The sequence below is a fragment of the Podarcis gaigeae genome (assembly GCF_964106915.1).
Source record: "Podarcis gaigeae genome assembly, chromosome: 18".
In the NCBI taxonomy this organism is placed as follows: Eukaryota; Metazoa; Chordata; class Lepidosauria; order Squamata; family Lacertidae; genus Podarcis; species Podarcis gaigeae.
This window is the reverse complement of record NC_139696.1, coordinates 10,431,731-10,452,050: the sequence shown is the minus strand read 5'-3', so window position 1 is coordinate 10,452,050 and position 20,320 is coordinate 10,431,731. Positions and strand designations below refer to the sequence as shown.

Sequence of the window (20,320 nt, the reverse complement as noted above, 5' to 3'; positions counted from 1 at the left end):
TATTATTATTACAATTCATTGCCTGCCCTTCACCTCAAGGTCCTATGGCAGGGTGTTACAATTAAATTTTACTTACTTTCATGTTCTTAACCTGTATTTTTTTTACTCTGTGAACCGCCCAAAGATCTTGTGATGAAGGGCGGTCTATAAATCTCATAAGTAACATAAGAATAAATAAAGCACACCGTTAACATTAAAACTCAGTTTTGCACAGTATTTTTTTAAAAAAAAGGTTTGAAACAGATTAAGGATTTTTGTGTTTTTATGCCAGAAAACCGCCCTGGGATCCTCGGATGAAAGGCAGTACATAAAAGTAATAAATGGTGATTTTATATTAATATATTGGATGCGGCTTTATCCCATCCTTGGGACTCTTATGGGTAGAAGGGACTGAAAGATTTTTTTTCCAAAGCCTCAGAGAGGAAAAGCTAGGCGGGTGGCTGGAGTGAGAAATGGAGCATATGGGAGGGTCAGTTGGGGGGCTTTTTCTGCCTCCTTCCCCGCTCCCCATTGAAGAGGCTGTTTCAGGGATGCGTTGAGCGGGGGCGGGGGCTTCCCATCCTCTGTTGTTTTCTGGCAGGACGAGGAAGGCTCAACACACGAAAAGCTGGACTTCAAGTTGCATTTCAGCTGCGCCTCCTACCTTATCACGACGCCCTGTTACAGGTGAGCCCCTTCCAGCCACCCCTCTCCTCTGTGTCTCACGGAGAAGGGCAGACCGCTATCTCCACAAGGCTTCGTAAGTCGCCACGTCAACGGGAACGTAGCGCCTAAGCGGTATTCTTGAGACTCTGGGAGTGGACAAATGAACTTCCACTGTTGGATGCAGAGATCGACCTGACACGCTTCCCCCTTGCCTTGCTTTTATGAGAAAACGTTTGTAGAATTATAAATTGTAGCATCGGAAGGGACCACCAAGGGTCATCTAGCCCAACCCCCTGCAATGCAGAAATTTCAGCTCAAGCATCCATGACAGGTGGGCATCCAACCTCTGCTTAAAAATCACCATGGCAGGAGAGCGCACAGCCTCCCAAGTGAACCCTTTCCACTCTCACACAGCTCTCACCGTCAGAAACTTCTTCCTGATGCTTAACTGGAATCTCCTTTCTCGTAACTTGAAGCCACGGGTTCGAGTCCTACCCTCCAGAGCAGGGGAAAACAAGCTTGTTTATGAACCGTATCTCTTTGCAACGTCATTTGAATGTACTTACTTTGATGCTTCCCCCCCCTTCTTTGTGTGTCGGTATGAGTGTGTGTGGTTACTCGCTAGGCCTGGTGGGCCCCAAGATCATAGTAAACATTAAAAAGCTTTTCTGGCCCACAGAAATGGGCAAGCCAGAGATGGTGTCCCGGCCCACTCCTCTTCCCCCAGCTTCCCTTGCCGCTCAATTCACCTTGATTTCTCCTCCCTCAAGTGATGCTTATGCCAAGCTGCTGGAGTCGGGGGACCTGCACGCCACATCCGTCAAAGTCGACAGCATCACCATGCCTTTCCACCACCTCCTGGCGAAAATCTGCTTCCACCATCACTTCTCAGGTGAGTTCCTGCGGCAGTAAGTTCCCCCTTCTCAAAAAACCACCCAGGATAGACTGCCATAGTGGGGTTGGAGAGCTGAAAATAATGTCAATAGATTGGTTGCCAGACGTGATGACCCCCCCCCCCAATCTGTTGGCATTTGTTTAGGGACAAATTTGAGGGTTTCCACCCCTGCTTAAGTCCTTATGGCTGGCAGGTAAGGGGGGTTGGGCTTTTGCTGCCTTTACCTGTCGTCTCTCTCTGCATCAGTTGTGATCAATCCAAGGAGACTCTCTGAGGAGGCCTTCTGTCGCTTCTCAACATGAGTCCCTGCTTTGGGCTCTGCTTCATCCCCCCAGGAGAGCTAACCAGTGCCTCTTGCTGATATGGGCAGAGGGAGTGAGCTCTTCTATAATAATAATAATAATAATAATAATAATAATAATAATAATAAATTTATTATTTATACCCCACCCATCTGGCTGGGCCTCCCCAGCCACTCTGGGCGGCTTCCATAAAAACCAAAAATACAGTAAAATATCACACGTTAAAAACTTCCCTGAACAGGGCTGCCTTAAGATGTCTTCTGAATGTCAAGTAGTTGTTTATCGCTTTGACATCTGCTGGAAGGGCGTTCCACAGGGTGGGCGCCACCACCGAGAAGGCCCTCTGCCTGGTTCCCTGTAGCTTGGCTTCTCGTAGCGAAGGAACCTCCAGAAGGCCCTCAGAGCTGGACCTCAGCGTCCGGGCAGAATGATGGGGGTGGAGACGCTCCTTCAGGTATACTGGACCGAGGCCGTTTAGGGCTTTAAAGGTCAGAACCAACACTTTGAATTGTGCTCAGAAACGTACTGGGAGCCAATGTAGGTCTTTCAAGACCGGTGTTATGTGGTCTTGGCGGCTCTCCCAGTCACCAGTCTGGCTGCCGCATTCTGGATTAATTGTAGTTTCCAAGTCACCTTCAAAGGTAGCCCCACGTAGAGTGCATTGCAGTAGTCCAAGCGGGAGATAACCAGAGCATGCACCACTCTGGCGAGACAGTCCGCAGGCAGGTAGGGTCTCAGCCTACGTACCAGAAGGAGCTGGTAAACAGCTGCCCTGGACACAGATTTGACCTGCGCCTCCATGGACAGCTGTGAGTCCAGAATGACTCCCAGGCTGCACACCTGGTCCTTCAGGGGCACAGTTACCCCATTCAGGACCAGGGAATCCTCCACACCTGCCCACCTCCTGTCCCCCAAAAACAGTACTTCTGTCTTGTCAGGATTCAACCTCAATCTGTTAGCCGCCATCCACCCTCCAACCGCCTCCAGACACTCACACAGGACCTTCATCGCCTTCACTGGTTCTGATTTAAAAGAGAGGTAGAGCTGGGTATCATCCGCATATTGATGAACACCCAGCCCAAACCCCCTGATGATCTCTCCCAGCGGCTGCATGTAAATGTTGAAAAGCATGGGGGAGAGGACAGAACCCTGAGGCACCCCACAAGTGAGAGCCCAGGGGTCTGAACACTCATCCCCCACCACCACTTTCTGAACACAGCCCAGGAGGAAGAAGCGGAACCACTGTAGGACAGTGCCCCCAGCTCCCAACCCCTCCAGACGGTCCCTTCTGAAGGATCTCCTCCTCCCCTCCCCTCCCCTCCCCTCCTCCTCCTTCTTCTTCTCACTCCTGAAAGCTTAGCCTTGTTTTTGAGGCTGAGGACGAAGACGCCCCATCTTAAACGCCTTCTCTTTCCTTCCCCTTCAGTTGTCGAGCGAGTGGGGTCCTGCGCATCAATGTATAGCCGTTCTATCCAGGGCCATCACGTCTGTCTGTTAGTTAAAAAGGTAAGTGGGGGGGGGGACAGACACAGTGGGGTGATGATTGCATCCTAGGGGAGTCGCTCCACCTCCTTTGATTGTGTTGGTTGACCAAAATCTGTGTTCGCTTTCTGATCTCTCTCTTTCCGTACCCACAAATGAAAATCCGCTCTCTTTCCAAAGGGAGAGAACTCCGTCTCCGTCGATGCCAAGTGCAACGAACCGACCTTGCTGGGCAACCTGCTGTCTGAACTCAAGGAGACCTTGTCGAAGTGCTGAGTTGCTCCCGAGAAACTGGTGCGATCCGTTCTCCCTCCCTCCCGCCTCCCCCCGAGAGAGGAGTGTCGTGAGGCTCACACAGACTGAATCCGGCCGAGCGATAAATATTCCCCTCCCCTCTCTCCCCCCATGCGCACGTACGGTCCTCCCCTCCCTGCCCCTCCTGGGGGCGGGCATTTCCCCACTCCCACTCCGCCCTGGGACGCGGGGCGCGTGGGTGGGTGTTGTTTTTCGGTTCTGGCGGTTTACACATCCCGAAGCTGTAGTCTTTTCTCTCTCTCCCCCCTTCCCTCACATTCCATTTTGAACTTTTCGACCAGCCGTGAAGGGGAACAACTTCTGTACCCCAGAAGCGCCCTGCCATCGTTGACACAGCCACGCAAGAGATCCTTGCCACAGTCGATGGCCCCATGAGGTGTGGTGCTGAGCAACCCAAGAAATCGCAGGCACCGCATCTCTTTAAATCGGCTCCAATTTCACGGTTGCTCTTCTGGGTCACCGCCCTCAATAGCGTGGTGGTCCACATCCAGGCTGACTGTACCTGTAATTAGCTTTGTTGTTGCTATTGTTGAGGTTTTTTTTTTTTTAAGCTGGCTTCCCTCCCACATCCCACCATAAGCCCGTTGTGTTTGCCTCCCCTCCTGCCTCCCGAGGACGGGATTCATTCCCGTTCTGCGAGATCGATCAACTCCCCTTCCCGTGGGTCTTTGTGATGTCCACTTAGAGAGAGAGAGAGAGCAAAATCTCACATTCCTGAAGTTTTTATTTTGTTTAGAATGTAGCAAAAAGAAAACTGGAAATCCAAAGGTTCATTGTCTCTTGGTTTTGTGTGTGGATTCCCGCCCCCCCCCCCTTTATTTTTGACATTTTTATTTGGCTTACCGTGTTAGGTTGACCCATTTGGCTGCTGCACTGGCCATGGTCCTTCCACCATGACCCCAATTATCTCTTTTCGCCCCATATTCCACCTGCTCCCATAAACTGTGCCTTGGGCTTCTGAACTCCCAGATCAAGACTCAGCCGCGTGACATTGGTCCGAGAAACTGGCAGACCGCACAGCTTGTGGGACGGCTTCCTTGTGTTTTTTGGAGATTCTTGGCTGGAAACAAGTCTTCTTCCCTCTGGTTTCGACAAACCTTCCCCCACGCGCCTGTCCCGTAAGACGGAAGTGAGCTGGCGACTTATTTATTTTGAAATCAGCTTGATCACTGTTGAGGAATATGGCACTTAGCAATTTTTTTTACAAGAACCCACCTGTTTCGCAAAATATCATTTTTCAACCTCCCCCCCCCCCACCCCCAAATAAAGTATATTTTGTGGGATGCAGAGAGAGCACAGAAACAAGCATGAAAACCCCAGTCTCTGGCTTGCTCTTTGATGTGCTGCTTGTTTCAAGACACGGGTGACTCAGCCTCCCCCCCCCCTATGATTTGGGGGTAGGTTTGGGTTTTTTAAAAATCCAAAACCACTTGCAAAATGCTTGCTGGCTTGGGGAAAGAGGGTTGCGTTTTGCTCTGGCAGAACTTGATTTATCAGATGGATCCAGGTCTCCCCTTTCCCACATTATCTTCGGGGCCCATGTTGCTTGATAAAAGTATTAAAAAATTGTTTGGGTAGGGAGAAGCTCCTGCTCAGCCTTCCGTGGCTTAGTCCGCGTTGGGAAGGAGACTGCACGGCGTCTTTTAAATTTGTCTTAAAAAAGGACAAAGGTTCCTTGGAATTAGTGGATTAAAAAAAAGAAGTATATATATATCTATATATGTGTACATATATTCCTGGATGAAAAAAAAACCCCTCACTTTAGCATGTAGATTATGTTCTCTTGCAGAAACCTTTTGGTGATTCTAGAACCTTTAAAAAACTGTATGATGTGTTATGTTTTTCTTTGGGGGAGGGGAGAAGAAAATCAAACTTATTTGCTATCGACATTCCCCCACCTTCCCCTGAAATCCCCAAAAGAGAAAAACGCCACAAAGCTGCTGTACCAATTTTTGTGTGTGCGTGTGTGTATGTTGAGATGATCCAATAAAATTACAAAACCAGCTGACTCTTGAAAGGTCTTTCATCTTTCCTCCCCTTTGGAAAAGCTTCGGTTTGGGTTAAAGGTAAAGATAAAGGGACCCCTGACCATTAGGTCCAGTCGTGACCGACTCTCATCTCGCTTTATTGGCCGAGGGAGCCGGCATACAGCTTCCGGGTCATGTGGCCAGCAGGACTAAGCCGCTTCTGGCAAACCAGAGCAGCGCACGGAAACGCCATTTACCTTCCTGCCGGAGCGGTACCTATTTATCTACTTGCACTTTGACATGCTTTCGAATTGCTAGGTTGGCAGGAGCTGGGACCGAGCAACAGGAGCTTACCCTGTTGCGGGGATTCGAACCGCTGACCACCTGATCAGCAAGTCCTAGGCTCAGCGGTTTAACCCACAGCGCCACCCACGTTGGTTTTGGTTACTTACCCATTAATTCACCGTTTCGTTTTTTCTTGAGCCATCAAGCCCCTTTTCCAGTTGATCCCATTTTCCCTTTCAAAAGACCCAGACCATTTCATATGTAGTTGGGAGGGATCTACCAGGTTCCTGGCTGTGTGTAAAACCAATGAGACCATCTTTCTGATACAACCAAGCTCGACAGCAGCAAACTGCAGGGGTCTCTCTATCCATAATTTTATTACATCAAAGTGGGCTCTCCATAGAACATTGCAGAAAGGAAAAGAATTCAGCAGATCGGGGCGAGGAGCTGGAGTACGGGGGTCTCTCCCTCAAGCTCCTTCAGCGCCATCAAGTTGAGCCAGTTTTTCGAGAGGGTGCTTTCTATACCTAGGGGACACAAAGCAGGCATTAGAGACCCCCCCTTGTAGCTGCTGTCCCTAAAACCGGCATGCAGCGCCCTTCTGACCCCACCTTTCCATCTCTGTAACATGGTGGCATAACAGATTAGGAACATATGGCCTCCCCAGATATTGGAGGACAACTCCATTCCTGATTTTTGGCTCCCTGGATGGTGGCTGTTTGCCAGGAGTCGGCAGCCACAGAGGTTCCTACGTCCCTTCTTGAAGAAGAGGCACAATCCTTCGAAAGAATGCCTCTTTAAGATGGAACCATTACTCCCATCTCACATGTGGTCTGGGAGGACAGGAGGTGAGAGATGGGCCAGAGATGTTTCTCCCTTCTTGATCTAAGAAGAGGTCTTCCTTGCTAATGGAAGAGAATGCCTCTATTTCACATCAGCCCATAAGTCGTGAAGAAGCCATGCCCCCTGCAGCACCCAAGTCGAAGTTTTGGAAACTTACTCGTAAAGTTCAGGTTCTCTGGTCTGCGGAAACAGAGGAAGACACGGAGTTAAGTTGAACGCCATGTGCCGGTTGTATACATGTGTCGATAAAAAACATAACTGCTACAGACGCCACTGTCTCCCCTGGCCTTTATTTCAAGGACGCCAAACCCTGAGTTAGTGCCCGGAACCCCTGGAGTCTCTCGCCACTTGGAGATTTGGGTGTGCGCAACACTGGTGTCAGAAGTGGGATTCTACTGACCTCCTTTCCAGGGGAACTCAGCCCTGGGTAGATGCAGGAACCCCTGGAGTCTCTCGCTGCTCAAGAGATTAGAGTGGCGTGTAACAATATTTATCATAATTTTAAAGTGTGATTGTTTTAAGTTGTTTTTATGTACGTTAACAGTCATTGCATTGCGAATCAGCCTCATGGGAAGCAATTCCATTAGTGAACTAAATAAGGAAGAGCATGATTTTCTGCCCGAGTGTGCTGGGAGCTGTCTTTTAAGAACATTACATGGCCTATCTAGTCCAGTACCCTCTTCTTGCAGTGGCCAACCAGATGCCTTTGGGAAACCCAAAGGCGTGATTCGAACACAAGAGCCCTCTCTTCTCTTGTGTTTTCTAGCAGTTGTTATTCGAAGTATTACTGCCTCCAGTCGTGGCGGGCAGAGCATAGCCTTCTTGGCTAGCAGCCATCGTTGGCCATGAATTTGTTTAATCCTCTTTTAAAGCCATCCATGTCAGTATCCACCTCTGTCTCCAGTGGCGGTGAGTTCCACAGTTTAACACTGCCGTGTGACAAAATACTTCCTTTCATCAGTCCTAAATCCTCCAACCTTTGTCAAATATCCAAAAGTTCAAGTGTTCTGAGAGGCAGAGAAAAACTTCCCTCTATCTGCTTTCTCCAAACTATGCGTGAACTTCTCTCACGTAACCCCTTTCTGCACTACGTAAAGGTAAAGGGACCCCTGACCATTAGGTCCAGTCATGGCCGACTCTGGGGTTGCGGCGCTCATCTCGCTTTACTGGCCGAGGGAGCCGGCGTACAGCTTCCGGGTCATGTGGCCAGCAGGACTAAGCCGCTTCTGGCGAACCAGAGCAGCACACAGAAACGCCGTTTACCTTCCCACTGGAGTGGTACCTATTTATCTACTTGCACTGACGTGCTTTCGAACTGCTAGGTGGGCAGGAGCAGGGACCAAACAACAGGAGCTCACCCCGTCGCGGGGATTCAAACCGCCGACCTTCTGATCGGCAAGTTCTAGGCTCTGTGGTTTAACCCATAGCGCCACCCGTGTCCCCTTTCTGCACTAAAAAGCACCAAATACTGCAACCTTTCTCCATCCCCTCGATCATTTGGGTTGCCCCTTTTCTGAACTTCTTCCTGCTCTACAATCTGCTTTTCAAGGAGAGGTGACCAGAACGGAACAGGGCATTCAAAACTTAGCCACACCATAGACTTGCAGCATTATGGCATTAGGATAAGGGCGCTGGGTTTTTTAAATGTCGCGTGCGCGCTCAGCCACAAACACAACAACAGCTTTCGGCTCAGCAACTCCCATCCATCTTTCCTCCAGGCTGGTTGTTTACCTTGTAGATGTGCAGTGGCTGAAAGATAAAGAGATGGGGAGAGAAATGCAGAATTGTACAGTTGGAAGAGACCCCCCACTGCAATGCTCTAAAAATGTTCTTGGTGGTTTCTTAAAACACATTGATGCTGTGGGTCCCAATTTCTTTCCTTCCCCTTGTATCTGCCTCCCTCTTGTGGACCCTGGAGAGCAGCTAGGGAAACCCAGCCAGATAGGCGGGGTATAAATAATAATAAAAACATTATTATTCCAGGTTTACACCTGCTTAGCTGCTGCAATGCTGCATCAGCAGGAACCGATAGTCGTTGAAAGGCACCTCAAAGGTCACCCAGCCCCCCTTGCTGAACGCAGGATGCAACATAAAATCCCAGAGTAAAATCCTGAAAAGCACAACATCCCTGACAGGATGGCCGTCCTGTCTTCCCTTCAGCTCTGGCGCCGCTTCCTGGGACGAACACTTAATCCCAGAAAGGGGCCACTCCTTTCTAGGAATGAGTCCCTGCTATATTGTCTCAGCAGCTATTCGTTAATTTAATCTATAAGCTTCCCCCCTCTCCCACAAACTGATTCTCCCGGCCGCTGTTTCCCCACCTGCAACTGTTGCCCTACGTTTTGTGGGGGAGTACCTCAGTTTTTCCAGTGGCTTTCAAGGAAATGGGCGCCTACCTAAATCCCGGGAGTTGCTTCAGTGCCATCGACCACTCGCTTGGGTTCCTGTGAAGACAGCAGCCAGGTGTTAAAAAATCACCCAGAAAAGAGTTCCCAGCTAATAAAAAAAACCACACTGACATTTTGGATTATTGGGGGGGGGAATATTGTAACCAAATGAAATCACAAGCAGGATTTGAAATTTGAGCAACGGGAAGAAAACAATAATAGATTAAATGGAGGAATCTGTCTTGGATGAAATGTGTGATGTTATATTTGTGAAAGGGATTGGTATGAAAAACAGCATGGAAGAAAAGGTGGAAAGTCAAATCAAAAGAGAAATTAGAAAATTGAAATTAATTGGTTAAAGTTTTGAAAAATTAATTCAAAAACCTTAAGTGAAAGAAAGAGATCCTATTAAAATCATTTCTGAGGATCTTAACGCGCACACACACACAAACGTCATATTCTGCATACATACACACAAACAAAAACACACACATGACAATATGGGTCTTCTAGTCCAACCCTCTGCAATGCAGGAATCTTTTGCCCAGTGTGGGACTTGAACCCACAACCTTGAGATTAAGAGTCTCGTCTTCTGCCCACTGAGCTACCCCAGCTCATCTTGCCCATCCGGGTGGGTCTCCCTTATGTGGATTCAGCTGCTCAGTGTTTCACTTTTGGCAGCCTGGACAAAAGTGGTGTGTTGTTTGTTTTTTTCCACCTCGGGGGGCCAACCCAGAGCCCCCCAGCTGGTGATTTTGGGAAACTGCTGCCCCTCTTCTGTCCATCAGGGGGACTCCTGCTACTGCCCTCCTCACAAGAGTGTCGCACGGGGCGCAGAAGAAAAGGGGCCTTGCAAAAAAGGGCAAACTCTTCCATTTCCCGCGCTCAATTTTTCATCGCTGCGGAAAACTTTGCTCCAAAACACGCGTGAAAACACCCAACTTACGTTGTCAAACTGTATCTGTGAGAGAGAGAGAGGAAGAGAAGAAAAAAAACTGGATATAACAGGATTACGGTATTTATTTCTTTATATTTCTTCAACCAAATTCTTACATCGCTGGGTTGTAAGTGGTGTGCAAGAAACATTAAATTTTACTGGTAGAAACAGTTTTAAAAACAGCTAAAAGCATTTGAAAGGTAATTAAAATGAGCGACAGCACTAAAAGGAGATCAAAACACATCAATGTTTATGGTGCAACCCAGCCAGATGGGTGGGATAATAATAATAATAATAATAATAATAATAATAATAATAATAATAATAATGATGATGATGATGATGATGATGTGTCGGGATACTCCTCCCTAAACAAATATGTTTTAAGTAGGCACCGCAAAGAGTACCACGGAAGTTCCTGCCCAATATCAAGTGGCAGTGAGTTCCAAAGTCTTGGTGCCGCCACCTAATGGGAATCCTGTAGAGCCCCCACCAGCCACTTCTTTCTAAAGGGGGGCAGGACTGCTGCGTTCTGCTTCCCCCAAACTGCCTGGGGCTTGTCACCTGTGCGTGGATGTGGCATTGTTGACCTCTGCAATGTGAAAGTCCGAAGGGCCGAGATGGGGCCCTGTGGCCCTCATTATATTGCAGGGACTGCAACTTCCAGTAGCCCCAGAAGCCCACATGGCCGGGAGCTGGGAATGACAGGAGTTGGAGCTCTGCAAAAATGAGAGTGCCATTGATCCTTGATCTAAGGGAAGAGGCATTCCCTCCCTCCCTCCCTCCCTCCCTCCCTCCCTCCCTCCCTCCCTCCCTCCCTTCCTTCCTTCCTTCCTTCCTTCCTTCCTTCCTTCCTTCCTTTCTTTCTTTCTTTCTTTCTTTCTTTCTTTCTTTCTTTCTTTCCTTAATTTTGTTTTTATGAAATTCAATAAAGCAGAGACTGCAGCACAAAGCAACACACAGTAACAAGAGCAGTTCCAAAGTGGTTCAGAAAACCCCAACCACAATGTCTTGATTAAAACCTGAGACATTACAAAAGTTTTTCAACCGCCTGCCTGTATTCTATGAAGCAGGTGTCAGCCAAATGTCATTTTACATGGTCTTAAAACATTGGCAGGTTCTCCACAGACAGGTTTGTGAGGCTGGTGGGAGAGCTTTATTTTCTCTCCCCCCCCCCCCACATATAAAAAGAAGGGAGGCCAGGTTTTATTTTCCTTTATAACCCCATTTGCAACTCTTCCAAGCCCAGTTCGTCATTCCGAACTAATGTTATTGAACCACATCTCAAGAAGTCGCAACACCTGGGCTTTCCAGGAATCTGCTATCACTAGATGTGCAGCTACCAGTAGAAAAAGAATTAAATCTTTGTGCTGGGTGGTGGGGTCGGAATCTGGGTTTTGTGAAAGCAGGGCTAAGGCTGGGCCTGGCAAGAGAGGTTGTTTAATAATTTCAGAGAGAAAACCGAAGAGCCTGGTCCAAAATATATCTACGATTTTGCATTCCCTGCAAGCATGAAGATATATTCCAAGGGTTATTCTCCTTTCTCAGGAGGGAATTCATCTTGCAAATAGAGGCCTTCTGCCAATGATCTATGGAGGGATGCAAATTCCCCCTGCCCCTGCTGAAAAGAGGGGCATTCCCCGTTCCCAGGAGTAAGCGCCTGTCCTGAACAGAAGCATTCTTCCATCGCTTGCATGCACTAGAGAATGCATCTTCTTAGACCACGGCAAACCTGTGACCCACGCGATGTTGCCGACTCCAATTCCCATTGGCCCCAAGCCAGGGATGAGTCCAACAACCTGGGGAGGGTCCCTGGTGGCCCCTCTCCCCGTCTCGCTTCGTTCATCCTGTCTCCAGAAACATGGGGACTAGAAACTTCCCCAGGGACTGCTTTCTTGCCTCCCAAATGCCTGCCCACCACCGTTAAACTGGAGAACTCACATGTACTCGTAGAGTCCCTTCAAGGCATCTTCCCAGTCTTCAGAGGACCTGGGGGACAGAAACGGGGGACAGAAACTCGGGGTCAGAATGTGGGGTTGTGGCTGGAGAGACTTCCTGGGTGTCAGGGCCAGATGGAAGCCACTTGCCCTAATAAACCAGTCTCCCCTGTTTTTTTTAATATGATTATTAGTTTATATTATTTATTTTGATTTAATTTTTTTACCAACAACCAAACACAAACAGTGAAACCCCCCAGGCAGCTGATACATTGGGTATACATAATCAATGACAACATATTCAAATCAACCATATGGACAATTTTATATATGTTAACACTCCTCCATCCACAAGGTTTATTTAAATTTTAACATTTTAATTGCCCCAAATTGTTCAAACTTACCCAAATAATTCAATAACTTCTCAAACCAATCCTCCTCTTTCTCACTGACATCAAACCCTTTCATTCTGTGTATTTTTACAGTTAGATATTCTAAAATTATAATATTATTCAGTTTTTTTCTCCATTGGTTCACCCCTAGCTCTTCTGCATTTTTCCAATTACTCGCTATAACCTGTCTGGCTGCAGTTATCTTGCCCATGGTTTGTGTTATGAAACAAACAGATAAAAAGGGAAAGGTACCCCCCATCGTCTCCACTTTCAATTCATCGTCTTTTTTTTGCAGTTTTTAATGGAAGATCAAACTAAGATCATGGCCACTGGTCCCATCACCTCCTGGCAAATAGAAGGGGAAGAAATGGAGGCAGTGAGAGATTTTACTTTCTTGGGCTCCATGATCACTGCAGATGGTGACAGCAGTCACAAAATTAAAAGACGCCTGCTTCTTGGGGGAAAGGTGATGGCAAACCTAGAAAGCATCTTAAAAAGCAGAGACATCACCTTGCTGACAAAGGTCCGTATAGTTAAAGCCATGGTTTTCCCAGTAGTGATGTATGGAAGTGAGAGCTGGACCATAAACAAGGCTGATCGCCGAAGAATGGATGCTTTTGAATTTTGGTGCTGGAGGAGACTCTTGAGAGTCCCATGGACTGCAAGAAGATCAAACCTCTCCATTCTGAAGGAAATCAGCCCTGAGTGCTCACTGGAAGGACAGATCCTGAAGCTGAGGCTCCAAGACGTTGGCCACCTCAGGAGAAGAGAAGACTCCCTGGAAAAGACCCTGATGTTGGGAAAGATGGAGGGCAGAAGGAGAAGGGGACGACAGAGGACGAGATGGTGGGACAGTGTTCTAACTGCTGGATGTGTGAACAAGCAAATTGGTCCGTCCCCCCATATGTAGGTGCTGGACTTGTAAGAAAGCTGAGGGTATTTTGGGATAGGATATATGATGAGATAAAAAAGATGCTCAAAGTGATTATACAAAAAAAGAAAGAAGTGAAGCTTTGCTCTTAGGGATTATAGGGACAGAAGTTTCAAAAAAGATGATTAAGCTGTTTATGTAAGTAAAGAGAGCAGCTAGGATTTCTTAATGCACAAAAATGGAAGGAAAAAGCTCCCGCCAAAGAAGAATGGATAAGGAAATCAGTTTTGTTGAATTAATCAAACTCAATTGTTCTAATTGGATTTTGAATGAATGTACAGTTTAGTTGTTACTGATTTTGAGTTTCATTGTGTTGTTATCTTCCTTGCAAACTGCTATTCTGAATACAGCTTTCCCCCCTGGGAATGAGTTAGTGGAACCAATGGGGATGTACTCCCCACACTCCTGCAAAAAAAATAATGTTTGGGAACCACTGGCTTAGATTTCACACAGTGGAGAATAATTGCAGGAAAGGGCCTGGGAGCTTTTCTGCTATGGGAATCAGCCTCCCCCAAATGCCATTTTTAATTGTATTTTTTCTAACGTGGGAATGAGAGAAAGAATTCTTACTCGCAATTATATCCAAAGCAAGCTGGCTTGGTGGTGTTGCACGTCACGCAAGAAACGGCTTCGTATTGCTTTATTCCTGTAAAACAAAAAGAGAAAAACAGAAGACATCAAATACGGCAGCCAGATTGGTGACTGGGACCATATAACACCAATCCTGAAAGACCAGGCATAGGCAAACTCGGCCCTCCAGATGTTTTGGGACTACAACTCCCATCATCCCTAGCTAACAGGACCAGTGGTCAGGGATGATGGGAGTTGTAGTCCCAAAAACATCTGGAGGGCCGAGTTTGCCTATGCCTGTGAAAGACCTACATTGGCTCCCAGTTCATTTCTGGGCACAATTCACAGTGTTGGCGCTGACCTTTAAAGCCCTAAATGGCCTCCGGCCCAGTAGACCTGAAGGAGTGTCTCCACCTCCATCACTCAGACCAGATACTGAGGTCCAGCTCCAAGGGCCTTCTGGTGGTTCCCTCACTGTGAGAAGTGAGATTACGGAGAACCAGGCAGAGGGCCTTCTCAGTGGTGGCACCCTCCCTGTGGAATGTCCTTCCATCAGATGTCAAAGAGATAAGCAACTATACAATTTTAGGGGACATCTGAAGGCAGCCATGTATCGGGAAGTTTTTAATGCTTGATGTTTTATTGGGTTTTTATTTGTGTTGGAAGCTGCCCAGAGTGGCTGGGAAAACCCATCCCGATTGGTGTTGCATGGTCCCAGCGGCCCCTCCCCATCTCCAGTCTGGCAGCCGCATTCTGGATCAGTTGTAATAAAGCACTAGAACCGGCCATGCGGATGTCTTTGACATCCTCCTGCAAGCCCTCCTTTGGGCAGGTAGATCAGGACAGGAGCCCGACAGCAGGTGGCGCCAGAGCCAATGGCAAGCTCGGTTTGGTTTCATCCCTCTTCTCCTCCCTCCCTCCCTGCTGTTCTAGGAGGGCAACACTAAGACCTGAGGAGAAAGATGGGAGGCAGGTGGCCGGCTGCCTGAGGCTGGTGGCGCAGCATCTTCCAGTGCCACGGGTGGACCCATTTCCTCTGCATCAGAGATTAAAACCTCAGAGCATCATTTGCAATGCAAAGTCCAAACCCATGTTTTGAAGGGTGGGGCAGTTTTTTTCAGCTGAGAGGCCGCCTTCCTTTGCAGGCCATCACCCAGGGGCCACTAGCTTTTAGTTTTAACCAATGCCTAACCGCCAATCGAGGACACGGGTGGTGCTGTGGTCTAAACCACAGAGCCTGGGACTTGCCGATCAGAAGGTTGGTGGTTCGAATCCCCGTGACGGAGTGAGCTCCCATTGCTCGGTCCCTGCTCCTGCCAACCTAGCAGTTTGAAAGCACATCAAAGTGCAAGTAGATAAATAGGTACTGCTCCAGCAGGAAGGTAAACGGCGTTTCCATGCGCTGCTCTGGTTCGCCAGAAGCGGCTTCGTCCTGCTGGCCACATGACCCGGAAGCTGCACGCCGGCTCCCTCGGCCAGTAAAGCGAGATGAGCGCTGCAACCCCAGAGTCGGTCACGACTGGACCTAATGGTCAAGGGTCCCTTTACCTTTAACCGCCAATCGAGCCCTTACGCTCGCCACCAAACTACTCACATACCCAACCAAATCTTCAATTTCAACGCAACCGTATCCAACCAGGTGTCACTCCCCAATGAGGAGAGATATACCCCATCATCCCAATAAGGGGCCATGGCTTTGAAGGGAATATTTGGGTGTGAAATCACAAAGCCACCCAATTCCACAACCCTCTTAACCACCGTTTAGGTTATTGGCATAATTTTGGCGATAACTTTATTGATTACCGATAGTGCGTAGTTTGTCTAGGCATTGGTTCCCGACTAGCTGCACCTGACCTCATGAGGGCAGCATTGATGACTGGGCCCCACCATATGGTCAGTACAGGTAAACATCGTGGGGGAGCAAAGAACCCGGATGAGACTCAACCTCACCCCAAATGCTCCCAGGGACTCTTGCGTGGCCCTAGCCCTCAAAAGGGGTCGACAAAAGCATGGCGAATCCCTGGATTCCTTTAACGGAATACCTTTGCGCATTGTAGGGGCAGGTGTGACAACCTCTCCTCCACTCCACATTGAACCAATGCCAAACTGCCACACGAACACCCGCACTCGCCACCAAATCACTCATACCTGCAACTAACCCTTCAGTCATGGATGTTGGCAAACCCACAGGCTCACATCTTGACCCCACAAAAGTCAGAGGGTCTCGACACACCATTCAGGCACACAAAAGGCACTGCTGTGATTCCCACAAAGCCCACTTACCACAATGGCGTTCACACTTCACTCTACCTAAGGAAAGGCGAGAGAGAGAGAAAGTGAGTCAGTTTTTCGGCAGCAGGGTTCCTGCCCATTAGGGGAAATAGGAAACATATATTTTTTAGATGTCCTTTTTCTGTTGAGATTCGTAGAGACACCATTGATCCTTTGCTGAAGAGGCTCGCCGATCTTTCAGACAAGTCTAAACTCAATTCTCTCCTCTTAGGCAAAGATCACAAGACGACCTGGCTGGTAGCCAGATTCTGCGCCCAGATTTGTAGGCACAGATCATCCTCTAGAATAAAATAGCTTACTAGGGAAATGCTGAAGTCGCCCTTTGGGGCGCCTCAGTGTCAATTTTTATGGTAGCCCAAATCTCAGTTGTACGGATGTATGTATATATCTCAATTTTAACTCACGAGCTATTGCTGCAATCTGCTCCGATTGTATATTTTATCTTTATGAACGCTGTTTTTATTGTGTTATGTTATGTGAGCTGGTCTTTGATTGTAATAAATTATCTATCTATCTATCTATCTATCTATCTATCTATCTATCTATCTATCACTGGCTGCCATATTAGAAGAGGGATTCCCAAGAGCTGAACTTTTCGATGAGACATTCTCACACTTCCATCGGCTGCCTGTTCAAGGTGGCATCCCTGTTTGTTTTGCCAATTCACTTGCTATTACTCTTCAAAAATTTTAACAATCAAATATCACATTGATTCTAATTTAATACAAATTTACATGCCAACTCCCCCGGCCTTGATGTTTCCCTACCCAGACTTATTTGTTGCTCAATATTACATGCATTTCCAAAGTAATAATAATAATAATAATAATAATAATAATAATAATAATAATAAATGATTTTTATTTATACCCCGCCCTCCCCAGCCAGAGCCGGGCTCAGGGTGGCTAACACCAGTAAAATTACAGTAAAAACATAATAAGGGGGGGGGGGATAATTTAAAATACAGGTTGAAATGCCATTTAAAATGCAGCCTCATTTTAAAAGTAGCCGATAGATCAAGACCATAAGGGGAGGGAAAAATAAGGGTCAGACTGAGTCCAAACCAAAGGCCAGGCGGAACAGCTCTGTCTTGCAGGCCCTGTGGAAAGATGTCAAGTCCCGCAGGGCCCTGGTCTCTTGGGACAGAGCGTTCCACCAAGTCGGGGCCAGTACTGAAAAGGCCCTGGCCCTAGTTGAGACCAATCTTGCAACTTGGGACCTCCAAAATGTTCTCATTTGTGGACCTTAAGGTTCTCTGCGGGGCATACCAGGAGAGGCGGTCCCGTAGGTACGAGGGTCCTAGGCCGTGAAGGGCTTTAAAGGTCAAGACCAGCACCTTAAATCTGACCCTGTACTCCACCGGGAGCCAGTGCAGCTTGAAAAGCACTGGGTGAATCTGCTCCCATGGCAGAGACCCCGTGAGGAGCCTCGCTGCAGCATTCTGCACCCGCTGGAGTTTCTGGGACAGCTTCAAGGGCAGCCCCGCGTAGAGCAAATTACAGTAGTCAAGCCTGGAGATGACCGTCGCATGGATCACTGTGGCCAGGGCGGGGCGGGAAAGGGAAGGGACCAACTGCTTGATACGGTACCAAGTGCTTTCAAAAATAAAATTAACATGCTTTAGCATTTTATCCAGAGGCGATGCATTCCCGTTGCCCACCATTTTGAAAGAGGCATTCCCACAAGTCCTGCGTGAAAGAGCCACCCTGCTTTCTTGACATGCCTCTTCTTAACTAAGCCCTGCTCCAAAACACAGGTATGTATAATCCAGGAAACAAACGCCAAACGACGGAAAGAGGGAACACTCACTTTCAATGATGGCATTCCGTAGCAATTTGACTTGTTCCTCGAAAATGGAACGCAGGATTTCCGGAAGGACACCTTTTTGGGGGGAGAAGAGAGAGAAAGAGAGGCCCGGCAGCATGTGTGTGCTTTTTTAAACTTGGCAGAGCATGAATCTTCATCTCAGGGTTGTGAATTCGAGCCCCACATGGGGCAAAAGATTCGTGCAGTGTAGGGGGTTGGACTAGATGCCTCTGGGGGTCCCTTCCGACTCTACAGTTCTGTGATTAGGAACATCTGCAGACTTTTGCAGAGAAATCGCAGCCTCGGTCATCCTCATCCGGGCAAACAGATAAAGGCAGACCCTTTCTATATAATCTTTATTTATATTTATTTACCTGGCTTGTAAGTGTTCCCTTTGAAGAGGGTGTCCAGTTTCCCATAGACGACTGTAGCTATTGCCTGGAGTTTCTCCATCGCTGTGTAAGATGGGGAGAGATGGGGGAAAGGACAGGATGTGGGGAGAGAGCATACAAAAAATTATAAGCCCCCCCCAGGAAGCCGCAGTCCATGTGGACCTTAAATGCAAGGCTGCGCTCCTAAGGGGTCAAGAGTTTTGGCAAAGGGACATTTTGATTTTTTAAAAAAGAATAACCTGGTTTTTAGTCACATCTTGTGGAAGGGAGTTCCACAGGTGAACCCGGTGCAGGAAAGCCTCGTCTTCCTTCATCTAAGTGGGAGGTGGGGGAAAACCTATTTGCTTAGCTTGAGGGCCACATTTCCTTCGAACTGGGCTTCCCAGGGCCACATCCCAGGGGCAACAGGGGGCAGTGCAAGGGATGTAAGAAGGCAGCAGACCCAGCTGGGCCAATGAGGGCGTGTGGCCTGGGGCCGGGGGAGTGGCCTGCGGAGATTTCCAGGGGCCAGGTGGAGAGGTCTCGAGGGCCACATAAGCCTGAATTTCCCCATCTTTGACAGGGGGCCCGTCCATGGGGAGAGAGGTGGTGTTATTGCTTAAGGGGTGCTATGACCCGAGGGCCACATTGGGAGGTTTGGAGGGCCACATCCGGCACCCTGGGTCTGCGAGGCGACTCACGGATCTCCGCCGGGACCCCCAGGTTCAGTTCCGCCAGGGTGTCCTGGGCCCAGCCCCGAAGCCTCCGCCCGGCAGCCGGGACGTCCCCCAGCCCCCAGGACTTGCGGCTCAAGTGGGGGGCGTAGGAGGCGAAGCGGAGGGCGAAATTGGGGTCGCACTGCAGGCACAGCCAGGAGGGGTCCGGCCCCAGGATCAGAACCGCCACCAAGGCCAGGCATGGGGTCCGCCAACCCATCTCCCATTCCTGGCATCTCCAGGGCATCAGACAATGGGGCATTATGGCTTCCAGGGAACGTTCCGGAACAGCCCCGGTGGTTCTAGATCATTCCAGAGCGCGTTCCAGTTCTCCTGAGGGCAGCGGTGCCAACTCTCCCCTCTCCCTGCTCCTCTTAAGCGCTCCTGTGGCAGGGAGTTCCACAAGTTAGTCTGACTAACTTTCCTCTTTTTTTAAAAAAATATATATTAAATATTTCCTTGTGTTATGAAACTGACAAAAAAGTGTGGAAAGGTACAAACAGGGAAAAAGAGAGGGGACAGCTGTTTTCCAATAAAAGTGCGGTTTGTAAAAGTTTCAAATAAATAAAGAAACATGCAGAACGGGAGCTTTTTACAATTTATTTAAAAAGACAACAAAATGAACTGGACTCCTTGGCAGGTTTTGAATAAACATGCACAGATTTATTGGTTGATAACATGGTAGATAGATAATGTAAGGAAATGTATAGTTTTATAACATGCAGAGAATAATATGTGCTGAGAAATCAGAGAAGAGGGAAGTCTCTGGGGGGGGTTGAAGGGGGAAAATAATGAATATGATATGTTTTCATAATTTGTTATGTTGAAATTCTTAATAAAAAAAATTAAAAATTAAAAAGAAACATGCAGATAGACTGCCCCTGGTTGGGATGCTTCACACTGACTACAGCTGCTGGTTACCCTTGGTAGATTGTATGCTTTTTTGTGAATTTTCCTTAGTCCTTTTCCACTAGAAACTGCCGGCACGCTTATTTTTATTAATATTATTTTTAGAGATATTTTTAATTGCTTTTTCACAGATTGGCCAGTTTACTTATATTTCAATATACGTTTTTCTTTAAAAATTGACTCCCCACCCTTACTGCCAGGATATTTTCATTCCCATTTTATACCTAACTTCTGAAGCCATTCCTCCTCCTTTCCATTTCTGAGTGTACAGGATTCTGGCTGCTGCTGTTGCAGAAATAATTAATTTAATCATCTTTTTTTGGGAACTCCCTCCCTAG

At 47.9% G+C, this 20,320-nt stretch overlaps 2 protein-coding genes across 4 annotated transcripts in view; one reads left to right on the top strand and one right to left on the bottom strand.

The window, feature by feature from the left end:
* AP3D1 (adaptor related protein complex 3 subunit delta 1) overlaps positions 1-5,642 on the top strand; it is a 51,965-nt gene extending 46,323 nt beyond the window's left edge. For all 3 annotated transcript variants that reach the window (XM_083720203.1, XM_083720205.1, XM_083720204.1), the window contains 4 exons: positions 581-666; positions 1,416-1,537; positions 3,269-3,348; positions 3,505-5,642. In XM_083720203.1, coding sequence (XP_083576329.1) covers positions 581-666; positions 1,416-1,537; positions 3,269-3,348; positions 3,505-3,600 — 384 coding nt within the window. In that variant the 3' untranslated portion in view covers positions 3,601-5,642. The remainder of the gene's footprint in view (positions 1-580; positions 667-1,415; positions 1,538-3,268; positions 3,349-3,504) is intronic.
* A 599-nt stretch (positions 5,643-6,241) lies between these two features.
* Positions 6,242-19,360, bottom strand: IZUMO4 (IZUMO family member 4). The gene is made up of 11 exons (XM_083720730.1): positions 19,059-19,360; positions 18,361-18,441; positions 17,990-18,061; positions 16,172-16,198; positions 13,889-13,964; positions 12,000-12,047; positions 10,068-10,082; positions 9,131-9,178; positions 8,466-8,483; positions 6,892-6,914; positions 6,242-6,418 (listed from the first exon to the last, which is right to left on the bottom strand). Exons 1-11 carry the CDS (start codon positions 19,333-19,335, stop codon positions 6,318-6,320), a joined length of 786 nt encoding a protein of 261 aa, XP_083576856.1. The 5' UTR covers positions 19,336-19,360; the 3' UTR covers positions 6,242-6,317.
* Positions 19,361-20,320: the final 960 nt, after the last annotated feature.